The sequence below is a fragment of the Microcaecilia unicolor genome, chromosome 2, assembly GCF_901765095.1.
Source record: "Microcaecilia unicolor chromosome 2, aMicUni1.1, whole genome shotgun sequence".
Lineage (NCBI taxonomy): Eukaryota > Metazoa > Chordata > Amphibia > Gymnophiona > Siphonopidae > Microcaecilia > Microcaecilia unicolor.
The window spans coordinates 513,665,692-513,684,335 of record NC_044032.1 but is presented as its reverse complement, the minus strand read 5'-3'; the positions used below and the strand labels follow the sequence as shown (position 1 = coordinate 513,684,335).

Here is an 18,644-nt window from a genome sequence, read left to right as displayed (position 1 = left end):
ATTCGAAACTGCATTCAGAGAGCCCAGGTCCCTATGGCATCGGGAGGAAGCCCGTTTGCTTCCCGTGGGGTAGATGGAGACCTCCCAGAGAGCTGAGGGCTGGAGCTATCACTCAGCCCCGATGAAAGAGCACTCCCCCTCAACCATCTGGAGCTAGCACGCCCCTGCAGGGAACCCTTAGCCTGCTACGGAATGTAGCAGACAAAGGAGAAAAGGAGGAGATTTAATCTACAGGGACTACTGGGCCCATAGAAATTCAGGGCAGCCAGAGAGAGCAGAAAACATCAGAAACCTTGCTAGAACGGAGGGAGCTACATGAAGGAACACAGGAGCAATCCATTATCTATAGGAACAGAGGTACAACAATTTAATTTTCCTGTTTGTGAAAAACCAACTGAAGTGACGCTGGACTCTCTGTGGTCTTTGATTGTGGATTTGGGGAAATCCCTAACTCCACAAATAAAACAACTTTCTCAAGAAATGGTTAGATTAGACCAACAGGCAAAAGAAATGAATAATAGGGTGGAAGATTTAAAGAACCAGCATAAAGAATTTGAAAAGGAAATTAAGAGATTACATGAACATCAAGAGATAATGAGTAAAGATTTAACAGTACTTAGAAGGAGAACAGAGTTCCTAGAAAATGTGACAAGAAATAACAATATTAGGTTTCTAAATTTTCCTAAACAATTTGGGATAACACCAAGGGATATGCTTCGAAAATATATTAAAGAGATACTAGGGGTAACTGAAGAAGTAATACCCCCATTTCTCTATATATGAAAGGCACCACCAACGTTCTAAATGAAGCCTCCAGCCGGAAGTGTGAAGCGGTAGAGATATCCGGTTTCCCCATGAGTGTCTGCCCCGCCCTCTCTGCAACACAAACAGTAAAGGAAAACACAGCACAGCACGAAATCACTCTCTCTTTGGCAGTGAAGGACTGGGAGGAGGGAGGGGAGAGAGGGCAGATGCCCTCACTCTCTCTGTAACACAAACAAACAGCAGGAAACTTAACACTGAAGGACTCAGAGGGGGGAGGGGACAGAGAGCAGAGGGGACACACACACTCCTACATGCACACTCTGAAGAAAACCTTGCTAGCCCCCCATTTCATTTGCATCAGAAACGGGGCTTTTTTTCACTAGTACACAAATATATTATTTACCTTAAAAAAATCAAGTCTCTCAGGATAGCCCGGCTCTGGATGTCTCTGAGTTGTTGGAAACTACAAATAATGAATAGCACCCTTCCACATTGATAGCAATTGTTGATCTAACACCAGACAAGAACTGGCTAATGAGACTATTTTTTCAAAATAGAGAGAAAAAAAAGTTTCCTTGGATTAAAAGTTCAACTCTTCCCAGATGTTACAAAAGAGACATAAAAACAAAGACAGATTTCTTTTGATGAGACCAGGTGTACTTCAATTGGGAGGAACTTTTTTCCTGAAGTACCCCTGCAAATGCATTATAAAATATCAGACAAATAAATTTGTCTTCTTTGAACCCTCACAGCTTTCTACCTTTCTGGCAGCGAAAGGGATTAATGAGGGGTGAAGATATATAGCTCGTGAAGAAATAAGAGGATACCAAGAAGAAGCTAAGATACAGTTAAATCCTTAAAGATATTGTATCCTAGTTTATTATATCCATATCTGTACATCATGAATCTTGTATTGAGGATTTTAGAATAAGTTGGTAATATTAATGATATGTTAAAATCTCTTTTCTCCTATGTAAAATAACTGTAGCCAATTTTCTTTCTGTACAAGTATTACTTGTTGTATAATATTAAAATTATAAATAAATAAAAAAATTCTACAAGAAATAAATTTAGCCATCAATGTCTATTCTGATTATTAAACACAAACCATCATACAAATCAGAACCACAATATAAACTACACTTGCAAATCACTATAAGCTATAACTAAACTGCAAATGTAAACAAATACTGTAACTACTACCCAGAATGTAATTTGTAAGCCACTTTGAACCAAAACTTGTTTTCGGATAACAGTGGGATACAAGAATGCATGCATGCATGCATAAATAAATAAATATTGATATATACAGCCCCCAGTTCTCTTCCCCCCATGGGCTACCCCCAGTCACTCCTCAAATGCCTCCACTGCACCTGAATGAGTAGATGGATGCAGTCTAATATTACATAAACCTTAGACAGTAATTGGATAGCAGAGCCGGTAGTGGGAGGCGGGGCTGGAGGTTGGGAGGCGGGGATAGTGCTGGGCAGACTTATACGGTCTGTGCCAGAGCCGGTGGTGGGAGGCAGGGATAGTGCTGGGCAGACTTATACGGTCTGTGCCAGAGCCAGTAGTGGGAGGCGGGACTGGAGGTTGGGAGGCGGGGATAGTGCTGGGCAGACTTATACGGTCTGTGCCCTGAAGAGCATAGGTACAAATCAAAGTGTAGGGTATGCACAAAAAGTAGCACACATGAGTTGTCTTGTTGGGCAGACTGGATGGACCGTGCAGGTCTTTTTTCTGCCGTCATCTACTATGTTACTATGTAATTGCTTTTCATTGATGTGACAAACAATATTACCTCCATCGTTTTGGATTCTCTATGCATATTTTCTTTTGTATTCTGACCCAACAGAAAGTCCCTACTCTGAAAATATTGATAAAAAGATTTTCCACTGCAGAATATTCTGTATTTGATCTTGAACCATTAGAGTGCCCTGTAAAAACAAGTCTCTACATTGTGAAAACCCCACTTCTTCCAATTTCTCTCTCAAAATGGTGAAATAACCTATAGACCACGGCTGGTGGTCATTGAGTACACTATCCCCCGAAGTCTATAAAAAAACTTTAAAAATTGCACACAAATTTGGTCGTGTGCCCAATTTAATTGAAGCTTAGTGTCAATAATTGGCTTAATTATTGGCACTAATTAGAATTAAAATGCATGCACCTAAATTTTACACCAAGTGTGGCAATGGGAGGGTCAAGGGTGGATCGAGGATGTTCCTTTCAGTTACGAGCATAATTCAATAAGGTGGCATCCACACCCAATTTAAGTACATTTACACCATGTTTCCATTGGTATAAATGGCAGCACCTAAATGTAGTTGCGGTTCCCAGGTGTAGGAACTAGTCTAATTTTAAGCATGGTTTACAGACTAGCCCTGAGCAATTTTCTTTTTAGGCACCATATATAGAATTTAGTCCTATATGAATGGATGACCCCTATCAACTGGTAAGCTCCTTTCATGTCCTCCTAAGTATCTAGTACTAGAGAAAGAACCACATAATCTTGGAGCTTAGAGCCCTTACCATGCGCCAGCCACATTTTAGTCTCCTCCTGACCTCAAAAATCGAGTGCACAGTAACGTAGTGCTTCTCTAGCTGAACCCAATATACAGAAGAATGTTCCATTTAATGTTCTCTAATAGCTTTAAGTATTGGAAGAATATATCTGACAACTTACCAGTGATTCTACAATTTCTCTCATTGTTGCACCTAATCCCAGAGAAAGGGGCATCGCCTTTAGAAGTTCATAACACATTTTCAGACACTTCAACAACGTTTCTGCATCATTCTTAAAAAGAAAGAGATTATTCCCACATCAGCAGGGTGAAAAACAGACTCCTAACAATGAACTTGATACTATATATTCTACAAAGAATGCTAATGAGGTAAGTATAACTGTTTTAAAAACTTGAAAATTCTTACAATATGAATCACAGATTCTCTGCTACAAAACATTTTGATGAAAAAAGGTAACATTTGTTCTTAAATACATTTCCTTTCCTTGAGGTTTGCTAGACTAGTCCAGATAAGTGAGTTATGCTCCCCAACCAGCACAAAGAGGCAGAGAACACTGAGCTTTTGTCATTACCAGTAAAAGGAGTGGTGCAACAATGGAACTTGCCAGTACAATAACAAAGCAGATCTAAAAGAAACTTAGAACATATTGTTAACATATCATTAACCAAATTCATGCTGACAACCAATGTTCCCAGGAATTCCTCAGCTCAACTGTGAAGGAAGCAGAAAAAGAATCAGAAACCTTAGCTTTTCCAGATGGGTCCTGGACTGGTCTAGCATTACCTCCACTTTATTCAAATAGATCTCATGCACATTCATAGCGGAAATCCTGAAAACCTGACTGGGTTGCAGCCCTCGAGGACCGAGGTTGCCTACCCCTGCCCTAGACAATCACAACCTGATGGACCTCCTAATCTACTGAGCCAACACGACTGGTGCTGCTTCACTCCCCTGCTGTCTGCCAAGCAGAGCAGCCAGACTGGTTCAACTAATAAAGGCACCCAAGACAAACACATGGCAAATACAAGAGCTACAAGATATACAACTCGCTACTGATTACTGTGGCCACAACATAAGGCAATGAAAACAGGCTCATGTGTTGCAATACCAAAACTGTCACACAGCCCAAGATTAGAGCCCTATAGAAGAGGACAATGAATACAGAAGAACTCTTGGAGAGAGCCAACCGGTACCCAGAGAAATACCCTAAGGAGGACCTGGAGGCTGCAACTTCACTGACAAGAGGAGATATCCCCCAGCTCTCCCAGCTGTGGATCCATCGAAGGAGAATGGGACAGTAGCAGACCCTATGAAGGAAGAGAGCAACATTTTGGAGGGCTGCTATAGCTCTCCTTCAAACTACCCCCTGCAACCAAGTAACAGAAATATACAAGGCCAATAGTCAAACAAGCATTCAGTACAAGCAAGCTGTGCCCCACAAAAAGCTCAAGAACCCTGTCACAGATCCTTCATCATGGATGTTGGACCCAGAAAATACTGTGAAAGTCCCTGGGGAGAAGCCAGACTAGTGCTGTATCACCAGAACTGGTCGCCTTCTGTTTAATAAAACAATTCAGGTGCCAGACATTCTAAGGCAACACAATAGCTGACAACTAGGCAACCCTAATACTTCCCTTAACTCAGTGTTTATCAGTCTTTCTGGCTGTGACTTCATGATTGGAGCTAAATAAAATTGTGTGCCCCCTCCCTTCACCAATGGAAAGACCACCCAAGTTGTGACCCCATTTGGAGTCCGACCTACAGCTTGGGAAGCTCTACCTTAACATGAAAGAATTCTGACCATGGAAAGGCAAATATAGGTCAGAGCCCAAGGTACAACACAAACACCCATTGTACTGTTCTGCAGAAAGGACCATTTCCAGTGAGGATGTGGAAACAGGACATCTGGAACTGGGAGTGAGGTCTTGTGGCTTTGGACATCCAAAACCTGAGAGCAAGGCAGCACACTTATGCTTCAAAAGCTAGTATGGACTAAATTGCTTTACAGTCTAAATGCCAATGTAAGGCTTCCACACCTGCAGAACCCTGGCTACACTTGAACTCTGATGTGTTAACTTGACCCTATATAGCCAGACATCTGAATTTACTACCATTCGAAGAAGAGCTGACTGGTGTCCTGAGTAGCCTAAGGGGAGAAAGCCTAAAGCTGCCAGAGGGATCTAGGATAGTGTAGTGCCTACTTTTAGGGAGATAGTCTACAAAACAAATAGAAACACTAATTTTGCCATACAAGGCCCAGAATTATAGAATAAACTGTCCACTGAACACTCCAACCTTCTCTGGATGCTTTTAAAGCTGACCTTAAGACTTTTTTGTTTAAATATGCCATTGGCTAGCCTTCCCTGACATGCCTCAGTAGAAAGTCCTGACCGCCCGGCACATACCTTGAGTATTCTCCCCCCTCGCTTTCCTATCTACATTTGTAGTTCACCCCCCATCCCCCTTCTTCATGTCTTGTATAACTGCACTTTCACCACTTTGTTCTTTCTTTGTTTAGATTGTAAGCTGCCCAGATGGCTCGTCTAATGGGCAGGACAGAAAGTTTGAAATAAACTTGAAACGTGGGAATATCCAGAAATAACCTTTTGAGGAAAATCCACATGTAACTACCTGAGAAGAAAACTGCCAATCTGCATTGCAAAACTCCCAGACTTGGAGCCCTCTCAGCCCAAAAAAAGTGGAGGAGTGGCCTAGTGGTTAGAGCACCGGTCTTGCACTCCAGAGGTGGCCGGTTCAAATCCCACTGCTGCTCCTTGTTGTCAGGAACGATTGCTGACACTTGTGATCTTGGGCAAGTCACCTAACCCTCCATTGTCTCAGGTACAAACTTAGATTGTGAGCCCTCCTGGGACAGAGAAATATCCAGTGTACCTGAATGTAACTCACCTTGAGCTACTACTGAAAAAGGTGTGAGCAAAATCTAAATAAATAAATAAATAAAATAAATTTTAAAAACCCAGCGCCTTCTTGCCAGCCTAGCATTGTCCCGAAAACCTATATAAAAATGAAGGCAAGTCCCCTGAGTACCCACTGAGAAAACTCCACGTGCCTCCATCAGTGTACAGCCAGAGCCCAGAAGTTTACAAACAGCCAAACTGTTTGACCAGGACTACTTCCCTGAGGAAGGACGGAGGTGTCTGCACAGTATTGCCCCTGGTCACTGAATTTTGACCAACCATGACCACTACTAGGGGAAGGGCATGAGATGTGGAGGAACCTCCTATAACACCTTCTAGCCAGAATCTGAATGTTGGTACCTAAAGTTCCAGAACATCTCACAAAGACTGTTACCCTCTTGGAGAAGATGTAACTGCACCATAAGTTTGAACTGTGTCTCTGCCACTTGGTGCAGCAACTACCAGGAAGCATGGCCAAACACACTACAAACTTGTCTAGAACTAACCCCAATGTAGTATAGAGGATCTAAGTTTTTACTTCCTTCATGCAAAACCCACCAGTCGGAAATCTGCCCAAGAACTGTTAAGCCCAATGTAGAAATAAGTAAACCCCTCTCTTCTGCATACCATTACCTTCAGGAAAGTCACCATGGACCCATCCAGGAGATGTTAGACCCCACATAAAAGGACTCCAGCCATGAAGCCATTGTACAAAGTTGTCAGGAAACAGAGACAGACCGTGGAAAGAGAAAGATGGTCTAAACCAGGGTCAACTACCTTGGTCCTCAAGGGTCGCAATCCAGTCACGTTTTCAGGATTTCTATAATGGACAAGATCTATTTTCACACACTGCTTCCATTGTATGCCAAAGGGTCCCATCCATATTCACTGGGGAAATCCCAAAGACTCAACTGGGGTGTGGCCCTCAAGGACAGAGGTCGCCAATCCCTGGTCTAAACAAATTCAAATATTTCTACCATGGAGGTCCCTGAAAGCTGAGTCTCTACAAGCTAAGGACCCCACCCCCCATGTGACCCAACACCTTACCTTTTTCTCTGCCAAAATGGGAATGTACAGACATTCACAGTTGGCACAGTAAGGTTAAAAATCACACATCTTAGCCTGAAGAGACTAACAGAAGGCCCACTGATTTGCTCAACATCACCAGACCTTAATGGGAAGTCTGAAAACCAAGCTGAGTTGTAGCCCACTGCTCCAACCACTACACTACCCCCTTCCTTCCTATCTCCAGCTATCAGCAAAGTCAATGATCACTTAGGGGGAGGCTCAGACCACTCAGAACAATAAGATCATCTCTTGTGACCCATCCAAAAGCTACCCAGAGATTTAACCTTAGAAGTAAAAGTATCACCAGGTCCTACTGTATTTTTCATTCCCAAGAGCATTCCCCATGAGGCACTATCCCCTTTTGAGGGGACAACCTCCCTTTGATTAGAGAACCAGCTTTCTCTGCTACCTCTCATTCCAGTTAATGGAGTACTGTACCCCCCCCCCCCCCACCACCACCACTGCCAAGTCTTTCTGTGGCTTATTCCTTCAGCAGTAAGACTGGTGCTACAAAGGGCTCAACTAGAACCTGAAGGTACTGCTAGAGCAGGACCCCAGAGGAGGTCTTCTCATTTTTGTTAATTTTACCAGCATGAATTGGCCTTACAGGTATTTTGGGAGGCTACCCTTGGGTAGAGGAGCAGAGCTGGTTCCACATCTAGGACAGGGGGAGGGGAAAAGAGGATCTCTAACCTGCACATGAGGTTGCCATGCTAAATATTAATCCAGTACTGAACTGGAACTACATAGGCCTTGCCATGCTTGAGAGCAGATAAGTAGCATTCACAAATGTTCCCACATCTACCAGAGGGGTACGGGGGGAGGGGGGGAGATAAAAGACCCTACACTGAGCTACTATGAGGCCCCTCCTCCTCAGGGTTTCAGTCCCACTGTGCTCAACCCTCCTCCAAAGAAGATTCTGCCCATCCTTGATGGAATCTAGAGAACAAGCATGCACAGGAAGACATGCATGACAACCATGCCACAGCAAAAGAAATAAACACTGGAGAAGCCCCCCCCCCCCCCCCCCACAAGCTGGGCTTCTATGAGCCTGCACTGACCAACCAAACCGTGACCTACTCCAACCACTTACCATGCGAATTGCAAGGGATCACATCCCAACTCAAGATGGCAAACTTTCCTGCTGAAAGGAAATTCCCTCCTGGGAAAAACAATTGGCCAATCCCAGAATGACACCCCAGAGCAGCAGTACCTGGACCGCGAGCAGAAGAGGTAGCGCAATCTGCCTGCCTCTCACCATCTTTGCTGCAAACTGGCACCTCCTACCTTCTTCCTTCTCTGGACGAGGTCGCATCACATTGCAGAAAATCTCCAACTGCCAGGCCATGGAGACCTGAATGCATTCCAAGAGATCCTCAGGTTGTTGTCCTGCCCCTTAAATGGCCCATAATGCTTTTTTTTCTCATTGCTTTAAGGGCAACTCCTGGCCTATCAGCCTGAGCTCCTGCAGGGCAGCACATGTGATAAGCAGGGGTGATAAGCATGTCAAGAGATTTCTTTTGATGAGACCAGGCGAACTCGGTATAATGGAAAGCCGATTTTGGCAGGCTCCAACTGCTTTCTGTCGCAGAGCCGGCCAAAGTTAAAGGGAGCGATTCGGAAGTGTATGGGATGCGGGATGGGGGCATTAAGACATGGCCAGCTTCAGCTGATAATGGAAAAAAGACCGACTGAAGAGCATTTCGCCGGTTTCACTTGGTCCATTCTTTTTTAGGACCAAGTCTCAAAAAAGTGCCCCAATTGACCAGATGACCACCAGAAAGAATCAGGGATCACCTCCTCTTACTCCCCCCAGTGGTCACCAACCCCCTCCCACTCAAAAAAAAATCTTTTTTGCCAGCCTGAAATGTCATACCCAGCTCCTTGACAAATGTATCTAGGTCCCTGGATCAGTTTTTAGTGGGTGCAGTACACTTCAGGCAGGTGAACCCAGGCCCATCCCCCCCCCTACCTGTTACACTTGTGGTGGTAAATGGGAGCCTTCCAACCCCCCCCCCCAAAACCCACTGTACACACATGTAGGTGCCCCCCTTCACCCATAATGGCTATGGTAATGGTGTAGAGTTGTGGGGAGTGGGTTTGGGGGGCTCAGCACCCAAGGTAAGGGAGCTATGCACCTGGGAGCTATTTTTATTTTTTTTTAATTTTTAGAATTGCCCCCTAGGGTGCCCGGTTGGTGTCCTGACATGAGTGGGACCAGTGCACTACAAATGCTGGCTCCTCCCACTACCAAATGCCTTGGATTTGGCCGGGTTTGAGATGGCTGGCCTCGGTTTCCATTATCGGCGAAAACCGATGCCGGCCATCTCAAACATTTGGCCGGCCCCAACCGTATTATCGAAACGAAAGATGACCAGCCATCTTTTTCGATAATATGGTTCAGAACCGCCTTTTGCGGTGCCGGCCATATAGATGGGCGGCCATCTATTTGGCCAGCGCCGTTCGATTACGCCCCTCTGTGCATCCAAATGGCAGTTGAAAATTAATATGGACAAATGCAAAGCAATGTAACATGGGAAGAATAATCTGAATTATAGTTACCCAATGCTAGGGTCCACATTGGGGGTTAGCACCCAAGAAAAAGATCTAGGTGTTATTGTAGATAAGACGCTGAAATCTTCTGCTCAGTGTGTGGCAGCAGCCAAAAAAGCAAACATGCTAGGAATTATTAGGAAAAAGATGGTACATAAGACCCAAAATACTATAATGCCTCTGTATCACTCCATGGTGCAATCTCACCTCGAGTATTGCATTCAGTTCAGGTCACTGTATCTCAAAAAAGATGTGGAGGGGCATAATCGAACGCGAACGCCCATCTCCATGGGCGTCTATGTCCGAAAACGGGTACGTGAAGAAGCGGGACAGACTGTATTTTCGAAAAAAAATGGGCGTCCATCTTTTGTTTCGAAAATACGGTTTGGACGGACCAAATGCCATGGATTTGGTCCTGAGCTGGGTGTTTTTGTTTTTTTTTTGCGATAATGGAAAATAAAAAACTTCCAGCTCAGAAACGTCCTAATCCAAGCCATTTGGTCATGGGAGGAACAAATGTACAACACTGCCATAGCTCTTAGGGGTGAAGGGGGCAACTACATGTGGGTACAGTGGGTTTCAGAGGCCTCCCATTTACCACCACAAGTGTTACAGGTGGTGGTGGTGGGGGGATGGGCCTGGGTCTGCCTGCTTGAAGTGCACTGCAGTACCCACTAAACGTGCTCCAGGGACAGGACTTGTTGCTGCTGTATAACCTTGGCACACCAGTTGACACCTGAAGACTAATCTCGCTGAAAACGTCCTTTATTTGAATAAGCACCTTTACTCACAGTTAACTGCAGATCACAGGTTGTGCCCCACTGGCAACGAGTCTCGCTGGTACCGAGATTAGCAGTAGGTCCGAGATGGCAGAATGGTGTGCAATGCCCTCTTTCAGCAACATTCAAGGTAAGAACTAAGTGCTATAACGTTGCTAACACATGAACAGGATCTAAAACTGGCTTACAAAAATGGCCACTACCTCATGGACTACCGGAAACAAAACAGGGCATACTCTGACACAGCAAGCAGAGGGAAAAGCACCATGGGAGTAGAGCCTACCAACTACCAACATCGTGAGCATTTAACACTAGTGGAATCACGGAGCCCAATACCCTACACCCACCACAATGCATTGCTGATGTGATTCTGCAGTGCCCTTAACAGAAAAGGTGTCACACTCACCCGAGAAACACATCAGAACCAGGGAAAGGCTGTCACAGGATAGAACACATTCTGCTGTCATGGAGGTGGGTACGGAATTTGAGGCTGGCATACAGGCTGGCAAAAAAAGTTTGTAAAGTGGGGTTTTTTTTGGTGGGAGGGGGTTAGTGACCACTGGGGGAGTCAGGGCAGGTGATCCCAGATTCCTTCCAGTGGTCATCTGGTCAGTTGGGGCACTTTTTGGGAACTTGTTCATGAAAAAAAAGGGTCCAAAAAAAGTGACCCAAAATCGCGGTAAAAACGCCTTTTTTTTTTTTTCGATTATCAGCTAAAGACGCCCATCTCTCCCCGGCCGATAACCACGCCCCAGTCCCGCCTTCGCTACTCCTCCGACACGCCCCCATCAACTTTATTTGTTCCTGCGACGGAGTGCAGTTGAAGACGCCCAAAATCGGCTTTCGATTATACCGATTTGGGCGCCTGCGAGAGAAAGACGTCCATCTCCCGACTTAGGTCGGAATATGGGCGTTTTTCTCTTTCGATTATAAGGTGGATAGTGAACTAGAAAAGGTTCAAAGAAGAGCGACCAAAATGATAAAGGGGGTGAACTCCTCTCATATGAGGAAAGGCTAAAGAGTTTAGGGCTCTTGAGTTTGGAAAATAGACAGACAAGGGGAGATTTGATTGAGGTCTACAAAATCTTCAGTGGTATAGGAGTAGAAATGAACTGACTTTTTACTCATTCCAAAACTACAAAGACTAGGGGACACTCGAGGAAGCTGTATGGAAATACTTTTAAAATAAATAGGAGGAAATATTTTTTCACTCAATGAATAGTTAAGCTCTGGAACTCATTGCCAGAGCATGTAGTAACAGCAATTAGCATGTCTGGGTTTAAAAAAGGTTTGGACAAGTTCCTGGAGGAAAAGTCCATAGTCTGCTATTGAGACAGACATGGGGAATGCTACTGCTTGCCATGGGATTGGTAGCATGGAATGTTGCTACTATTTGAGTTTCTGCCAGGTACTTGTGACCTGATTTGGCCAGTGTTGGAAACAGGATACTGGGCTAGATGGACCATTGGTCTGACCCAGTATGGATATTCTTGTGTGTAAGTCAGATGACCTTTAGAACCTACTGAATTTAATGTCCATTTTGAAGATATAAATCATATATTTGAACATTTCTTTCCCCAGGGCGCACCAAAGAATGAGTCTTCAAACGTTTAGCTCTTTTGAAGGTGGATTTGACCATCATAAATGAGGAGGATGCTGCAGCTTCTCAAATCCAGGAGCCTTCTGGACTCTGCACATAAAGTTGACTTTCTTATTAAATGCAACAGAGAGGGAAGAGGTGTCTCACATTCTCATCTGTACATCCTTCAGGGTTTCTGTGAATTGGAACTTTTGCAGGCTCCTTGAGGGGGAGGGGGGTTTGGAATTGGAGGGCACCCAGTATTTCTACCCAGGGCCCCCTCTCCGCTCTTTAACTTAAATGGAACAACATAAGCTCCTCTGATGGAGGTTTCTCTTTCTTTAACGAGGTGGGAATGAATCCAATTGCAAATCAGGTAAACCCTCATCAAATAATACCTCTGGCTGAAAAACTGAATCCCAGGAGTGCTGTGTGTCCAACCCAGAATAATAGTTCACAGGAGAAGTCTTGATCTGCACCCGTCTAGACCTTCTGACATCCGAGTCATGGCCAGAACCACAGGTATCAAGACACCAGGGGATCTCCAGTTCAACAGTAAAGTTTCCTTCCCTGATGGACTGGATCTCAATCCTGAGACCCTTTGAGATTGAGGTGTCTCCTCAGTACAGTGCAGGAGTCTCAAGGATTGACCGTATGTCTCTCTGCCTCGACAATATAGAAACAGCAGCATTGTACTGACCAAAGAAGCATTCCATCTGCTTCTCCAACTTCTTCATGAGCTGCTCCTCAAAAGCTATTATCAACAAAGATGTGAGGAGTGCAGTAGGTGTAGTCACGTCATTCCAAGTTTATTATTTTATTTATTTGTTACATTTGTATCCCATATTTTCCCACCTATTTGTAGGCTGAATGTGGCTTACATAGTACCGGAGAGGGTGTTTGCAGACTCTGGTGTGAACAAATACAAAGTGATGTTGTGGTAAGATAAGGTTCAAGTGGCACAGCCACATTAAAGCATCGTATAACGGAAGAGTTGTGGTAAGTTTCTTAAGGAGTACTTGAAAAGGGTCTCAGTTCCTTGTATATTGTCGCACCCCTTCCAACATCACAGAGGATGAGCAGCCCTCAAACTGGGTGCACTTTGAAGACATCAGTGACCTTGGTGATGCAATGCTCTTGGTACCGTGCTCTGACCTCCACCTGGCATTTAATATCATGGTCCCACAGCACCTACAAAGATGAGGACGAATTCTTCCTCTTCAGTTGAGGCTCGGATAATGCCTGGTACTGGTAGACTCTATTAATGCTCAATGTCATGAGTGATTAAGGCATACTTATTTATGGAAGCCTTTGGCATCTCACTGGGGTGTTAGCGGCAGAAAAGACTGCCTTTATCTTCAATTAGACCACTTCCTATCTTCAACTGTAGCTGCCTCTATTTATTTATTGCATTTGTATCCCACATTTTCCCACCTCTTTGCAGGCTCATTGCTTTCTCTCTTCCTTCCTCTTTCCTGTAATATAATGGTGTTTCGTTCACCGATTCCTTGGATTGTTGCAATTTTGTAAATCACCAGTATTTCAAATAAACAAAACCACTCGATGCCACTGCCCCCCGTGTCCATTGCAGCTCTGGAACCCATGGAGACTGATGTTTCTGATACCAAATATGATGGATCAGAGTAATTTGTGTATTTCTCAAGGCCACATATCCCTCTTTTGGATATTTGTGACCACAATTTACAATGAGAGGTATAGTTGGGCACCAGGCAAAGAAGGCATCAATAATGAGTATCCGCTATAAACATGGGCGTATTTTCAAAGCACTTAGACTTACAAAGTTACGTGGAGGGGCATAATCGAACGTCACCGGCCAAATAGATCGCCGGCGATCTATGTTGGCGGTGGCGCTACAACTGGCCGGAACCATATTATCCAAAAAAATGGCTGGCCATCTTTTTGTTCGATAATACGGTTTAGCCCGGCTAAATGCCTTGGATGTCACCGGGTTTGAGATGGCCGGTTTTGTTTTTCAGTGATAATGGAAAAAAATGCCGGCCATCTCCAACCCGGCGACATCCAAGGCATTTGGTCGTGGGAGAAGCCAGCATTTGTAGTGCACTGGTCCCCCTCACATGCCAGGACACCAACTGGGCACCCTAGGGGTCAGTGCGGTGGACTTCAGAAAAACCTCCCACATGCATAGCTCCCTTACTTTGGGTGCTGAGCCCCCCAACCCCCCCCAAAACCCACTACCCACAAATGTACAACACTACCATAGCTCTTAGGGGTGAAGGGGTGACTACATGTGGGTACAGTGGGTTTTGGAGGGCTTCCATTACCAGCACAAGTGTTACAGGTGGGGGGGGGGGGGGGATGGGCCTGGGTCCGCCTGCCTTAAGTGTACTGCGGTAACCACTAAAAGTGCTCTAGGGATATGCATACACGCAGGCCTCTAGGACTTGTTGCTGCTGTATAACCTTGGCACAGCAGTTCACACCTGAAGACTAATCTCTTTGAAAAAGTCCTTTATTTGAATAAGCATGTTTACTCACAGTTAACTGCAGATCACAGGTTGTGCCCCACTGGCAAAGAGTCTTCCTGGTACTGAGATTAGCAGTAGGTCAAAGTTGGTAGAATGGTGTACAATGCCCTCTTTCAGCCACATTCAAGGTAAGAACTAAGTTCTCTAACGTGGGTAACACATGAAAGGGATCTAAAACTGCCTTACAAAAATGGCCACTACCTCATGGACTACCGGAAACACAACAGGGCACACTCTGACCCAGTTAGCAGGGGGAAAAGCACCATGGGAGTAGAGCCCACTATCCTACACCCACCACAATGCATTGCTGATGTGACTCTGCAGTGCACCTAACAGAAAAGGTGTCACACTCACCCGAGAGCCAAATCACAACCAGGGAAAGGCTGTCAGAGGATAGAACACATTCTGCTGTCATGGAGGTGGGTACGGCATTTGAGGCTGGCATACAGGCTGGCAAAAAAGGTTTTTATTTTTTTAGTATGGGAGGGGGTTGGTGACCACTGGGGGAGTATACGGAGGTCATCCCCCATTCCCTCTAGTGGTCATCTGGTGAGCTGGGACACCTTTTTGAGGCTTGGTTTTGAAAATAAAAGGACCAAGTAAACCCGGCGAAATACTGCTTAACGCCGTTTTTTCCCATTATCGGCGAAAGCCGGCTATCTGGTAGCCACGCCCATACCTGCCCATGTCCCACCTTCGCTTCGCCGCCGACACGCCCCTTTGAACTTTCGCCGGCAAGGCGACGGGGAAAGCGGCGATGCTGTCAAAAAAAGTAGCTTTTGATTATACCGATTTCGCCGCTTTTCCGAGATCACCGGCCATCTCCCGATTTGTGTCGGGACATGGCCGGCGATCACTTTCGATTATGAGCTGGATAGTAACCTATGGAACTTTGTAAGTCTAAGTGCTTTGAAAATGAGCCCCATGTTCTTGTTGCACCAGTTGCACTTAAAGCCTCTGGGAGCTTTCTTTGGGATATATCATCCAGAAATATAGCTGTTACAAAATTAAATGACTCAGCGATGAAAAATATCCCAAGAGCCCAAGGTGTGAATAAGACCTATAATCAAACGAGGCACAGAAAAAAAAGAAAAGAAACTTAAAATGATCAAAAAGCCTAAGGTGTTAATAGAGTAAAACCCACGTAAAGTGAAAGGTCAAAGAAACTCAGTCAGAAATTCTTCAAAAAAAAAAAAAGAACCGAGACCAGATGACATATTTGACCAGCTCTGCAGAAAAAGTAACAGTGAAGTGGTCCTGTGTGACAACAGACTGGAAGTAGTGGGCATGCAAGCTGATCATACTTGAAAGCTTCTAGAAACTCATAGTTGTAGTAGTATTTCCCACAACTAACTCCATCGGTGATGTCACCCATGTTGTGAGGACTTTCTATTCTGCTTTCCCTTAAAGAAAAGTGTGTATTTTCCCATAATCTTTACATTTGAGTTCATGAGGGGGGGGGGGGGGGGGAAGATGTACCTTTTCCACACGCATTTCTTTGATTTCTGGTTTATCTGCTTCTTTTATTAGTTCATTTTTGAGATTCTCCAATTCTGTTAATTTTTCTTTTAATGTTGATGCCCGACCAAAATCTTTGCAAAGTAATACAATCTTCAAGGGCTTGTTTTATTTCAAAAATCTGCACTTTAATTTCAGCAACCTGAAGAGAAACAAAATTAATACAATAAGCCAATTTTATATCTAAAGTAAAAGGACTGGTTTCTTCACAGAAGATATCGAGTTTCTGCAAATACACAAGTTATCCAGAAAAGGTCAACAGCCAATATTTTTGTAAAGGGAAATATGAAAAAAATATATAACAATTGAACTATAAAAAAAACAACTTTGTACTATTGACCATTGACATACAATTAATGAAAGTGCTATATATCATTCATGGCTGACCAGATTTAAATAAAAAAATGTATTAAGCTTTTTCCCTATGGACATATTATTCATCTGTCTGTATGCTTCAATTTAGGATTCTTTTTTGACTGTACCTGTTAAACTTTATTAATACATAGTACATAAATAATAAAATAAAAACTGAAAAAAGAATTCTTTAGCATGTCCATATGTTTCCATATGACTGCTCTAAATCATTCAGCTTAATCAATGCCATTCTTTTTTATGAATATTTTTATAACAGTATTTTGAGTTTACAAGTATTTCTTTTGCTACTGTACTTAATAGACTTCTGCAGGCTATAGCTTGCAAACAGAGTTGAGCCCAACTTATGAAGGTTTATAGGTAGAAACCAACTTACGAGGACTCAACTGGTGACCTATCCCTTTCCACTTATGAACCTTCAGAGATGGGAAAAACAGACAAGGTTGAAGGTATCAGAGCTATGAATATTTACTGGGAATCACCTGTGCCTTGGGATGCTTATCAGGCTGCCTAGTCAAAAAGAGTGATGTATATCATTAAGCCACTGACTGACATTCTGATTTGGAAGGGAGATGAGGATCACCACAGTTAAGGCACTGTAATTTTCAATACTTTCCCATATTTCAAAGCTTAGGAGTTTCTTCCCTCTCCACCCTCCCCCCATCTGTGGCCAAGCCTGCTCAGACCTCAACACAGCAGGGAGAAAGATTCAATTTTACAAGTTTCAAGTTTGGTTCTCTGGTCAACATTTATTTTTTTAATGGAATCTATTAACCACCTTCATGAACATATTCACCCAGGGTGTTGTACAGCAGACACAGCCAGATATAAAACTGGCCATTTTGTAACTGTATGACAGTAGAATGATCAAATACAAGGACAAATACAAAAAAGATGAGAAACTTGGAGATGGCAAATTGAATCCTAGTAATAGAACTAACCTATCAGAAACACAAACATCAGGATCATGGCTACAGTGGGCTTCAATGGCAACTCCAGAAGTTGGGAAGTAGGACTGGTGCTGGGCAGACTTCTATGGCCTGTGCCCCAAACTTGGCAGGGAGAGACGGAGATTAAGTATACCAGTGTTTAATCATAAAGACGTGGAACTTGTGCAGCGTGCCAATTCAACTCTGGTTACCTTGTTGGGCAGACTAAATGGACCGTGAAGGTCTTTATCTGCCGACATTCACTATGTTGCAAACAATTTAACAGCGCTATAAAACAATATGGTAAATATCAGCAGAATACAAATAATACCATAATAGGAAGGGAAAATTCATATAATATAAATATGATACCCACAATATTATACAATACAAATTAAACACCTTAACAGGCACACAGAATATTCATACAACAGATGCGATAACACTGTTGGTTCAAATACAATGAAACATCTTAATGAGTAGGCGAGGAGGCAGGAGCAGTTGAAATATATAGACTGGAAAAGATGATGATACAAAGTCATTGGCATAAAAAGATTGGTGGTTAAACTCAAGGCAAACTAAACATACATGTATTAAAGTCTTGGGAGAAAAGCCAATATAATAATAGCCAACAGTCCATCTAGTCCAGTATCCTTGCTTCCAACAGTGGCCAATCTAGGTCTTAAGTACCTGTCAGAAACCCAATTAGTAGAAAGATCTCATGCTACCAATCCCAGGGATAAGTAATAGTTTACCCAATGTTTATTTTAGGACTGGTTTAAAGCTCCTATTTTCCTTGTATATATGGGGAGGGAGGGGTGAAGGGACTCCACTAAAGCATATCACTTCCTTTCTATGTTAAAGGCATTCATAAGCTTTACTACCTTTCATAATCCTTGTGGTCTCTAAATTACTCAAAAATGCAGGGGCTGACTAGACTTGAAACTGGTATAGACCCTCTGAGTCAGTTCCAGACTGTGTGGGGCTACAACTAAGAAGGATCGCTGGCAAGTATCACATCGTGCAAAGTCTTCTGACAAGGGTAACAAAATGATACTCCTTCAGAGGATCTTAGAAGCCTCAAAGGTGTAGAGAGGACTAACTTATTCTTTAGGTACTCTGGCCCATTTT

At 43.7% G+C, this 18,644-nt stretch overlaps 1 protein-coding gene across 1 annotated transcript in view; it reads right to left on the bottom strand.

Annotated features, from left to right (window-relative positions):
• NCAPG (non-SMC condensin I complex subunit G) overlaps positions 1-18,644 on the bottom strand; it is a 260,290-nt gene that overhangs the window by 121,976 nt on the left and 119,670 nt on the right. Inside the window, 3 exon segments of the mRNA XM_030191225.1 lie at positions 3,452-3,562; positions 16,174-16,287; positions 16,289-16,354. Of these exon segments, the coding sequence (XP_030047085.1) occupies positions 3,452-3,562; positions 16,174-16,287; positions 16,289-16,354 (291 nt within the window).